General features: G+C 33.2%; 1 protein-coding gene across 1 annotated transcript in view; it reads right to left on the minus strand.

The window, feature by feature from the left end:
* The window catches only part of LOC137656518 (uncharacterized), an 8,149-nt gene extending 6,589 nt beyond the window's left edge, over positions 1 to 1,560 (minus strand). Inside the window, exons 1-2 of the mRNA XM_068390691.1 lie at positions 1,482 to 1,560; positions 1,224 to 1,284 (exon numbers count right to left, since the gene is read on the minus strand). Of these exons, the coding sequence (XP_068246792.1) occupies positions 1,224 to 1,284; positions 1,482 to 1,560 (140 nt within the window). The remainder of the gene's footprint in view (positions 1 to 1,223; positions 1,285 to 1,481) is intronic.
* Between the last annotated feature and the right edge of the window lie 510 nt (positions 1,561 to 2,070).

The following is a 2,070-nucleotide window of genomic DNA, read 5'->3' on the forward strand; positions in this document are numbered from 1 at the left end:
TGCCATTCGTGGGTGATATTTACATTAATTAAAATCACGTGTGCTTGTGATATATGTTCATATATATATATATATATATATATATATATATATATATATATATATATATATATATATATATATATATATATATATATATATATATATATAGTGTGTGTGTGTGTATTTGTCTATGAAAGTAAGCCTGCATGTGCGTTCAGGAATGACACTTATTACAATTACAGAAAATAATAAGGATTACTTCTTGGCAAGGAAGTTGGCTTTCGTTTCTTAAAAGTAAACTAGAAAACAAAGAAAAGGAAAAGAAAACTAGTAATATAAAGGCTTACGTGTTTATTGAAAGTGTCATTCACACTTTTCCATCGTCTTTTCAAGTTGCAGAAAAATACAAAGACCAAAATCTAAGAGCAGAAAAGCAACTAGAACCTTTTTCGATAACACACAATAAGTCAGCGACATAAACATCAGTTACACAATGTCGAGGAGTCTCTTCCTCAAAGCAAATTTTCTTTTCCATTTGTTTAGATTTAAATATTTAACATTGACCTTCACAAACAATGGTTATTTATGTAGTCTACAACTCTATAGCATTTCAGTTATGTATTCTCTTTTACAGCAGCAACGGTATCGGTTGTACTGGAATTCTTGTTTATGTTTGGTCGCCAGGAATCAGGTCAACGTCTCTTGGTTTCAGAAAGAAAAGTTTTTTTTTAGAGTCAGGCGAATTATTTTCAGTTATTCATGAGTTAATCCATGATTACTTACATAATATTCTCTCTCTCTCTCTCTCTCTCTCTCTCTCTCTCTCTCTCTCTCTCTCTCTCTCTCTCTCTCTCTCTCTCGTTAAGGTCGAAGTTAGTTTGAATCTTACTTCAAGACGGATAACTATAACAAAAGTTCTTATATTCTACATATAAATGGATTAGATAACCGAGTTCCCTTTCATTTTATAACTGAGTAATCTAATTTGTTTATATTTTGTTTATACACTTTTCAATATCATCTATATGCTATGAGTTATAGGTGCACCATATGAATACAAGTGCATTAACTATCATCAACACCTATGGTTAAAACATATCATTAATTAAAGTATCTTTCATAAATCCCCCTGTTTTTACAACAGAAAAAAGTGACGAATATCAAGGTATACTATCGGATACCATATCTACAAAAGGTACTAATTCATCGAACAAGATAAATTCCTATTAGTTATTCCTGACATGAGTCGTGATCCAGCATCTAATGAAGAGACCTTCTGACCCTTCGATATTGGTTGAGGTCCTGAAATGGAGATCAATGATTGATGATGTGAAAAACTACCTTTGGTCCAATCATTCAGAAAGTGATCTCCCTTCAACTCGCTCCACTAAGAATTGATATATTTATATTCGGATCAACTGTCTCTCCTTTGTATCCAATACCTTTACTGAACTACCTTCTGTTATTCTTTCTCTTCTTCCTATTCTAATTATCCCTACCCCAATTCTTTTCGCTCTTTCTCTCTTTTACGTCTTCACACTCCTCTTGCTCTTGCTCTTCACTTTCGGCTTTCTCCATTGTCTAGAAATCAGAATCATCATTATTAAACAAAGTCCTCCTTTTTATCCTCATCCTAATCCTCAATCTCATCCTCATCCTCCTGTCCTCCTCCGGCGTCTCCTTTCCTTCTGCCTTTTCCTTTTTATAATTCTTCCACTTCAATTTATGTCTCACATTTACCTTTCCTCTTATCTCACATTTTTAAGCTCATACCCTTTCCTCTTTGCTATTTCTTCAAGTCTCTCCGTATTCATACAGTCTATTTTGAAGTAGAAAAACCAACTGTCTAGACAGTAAAATTTTTAGTTTTACCTCATATGCAAAATAAAGAATTTTTTCCTAGTCTGATGCATACAATCTTACGATCAGAAATTATTCACAGGAATATTTCACCGCCTTAAATACCCTAGCGGACACTATAGAGATTATGCTTTTCCTTTGAAATTGAATGTGGATGCATGAATGAGTATGAGCTGTACACTCGTAAACTCGCCTGTACATATGCAAGAATGAACACACACACAAACA

The sequence above is a fragment of the Palaemon carinicauda genome, chromosome 17 (genome assembly GCF_036898095.1).
Source record: "Palaemon carinicauda isolate YSFRI2023 chromosome 17, ASM3689809v2, whole genome shotgun sequence".
Taxonomy (NCBI): domain Eukaryota; kingdom Metazoa; phylum Arthropoda; class Malacostraca; order Decapoda; family Palaemonidae; genus Palaemon; species Palaemon carinicauda.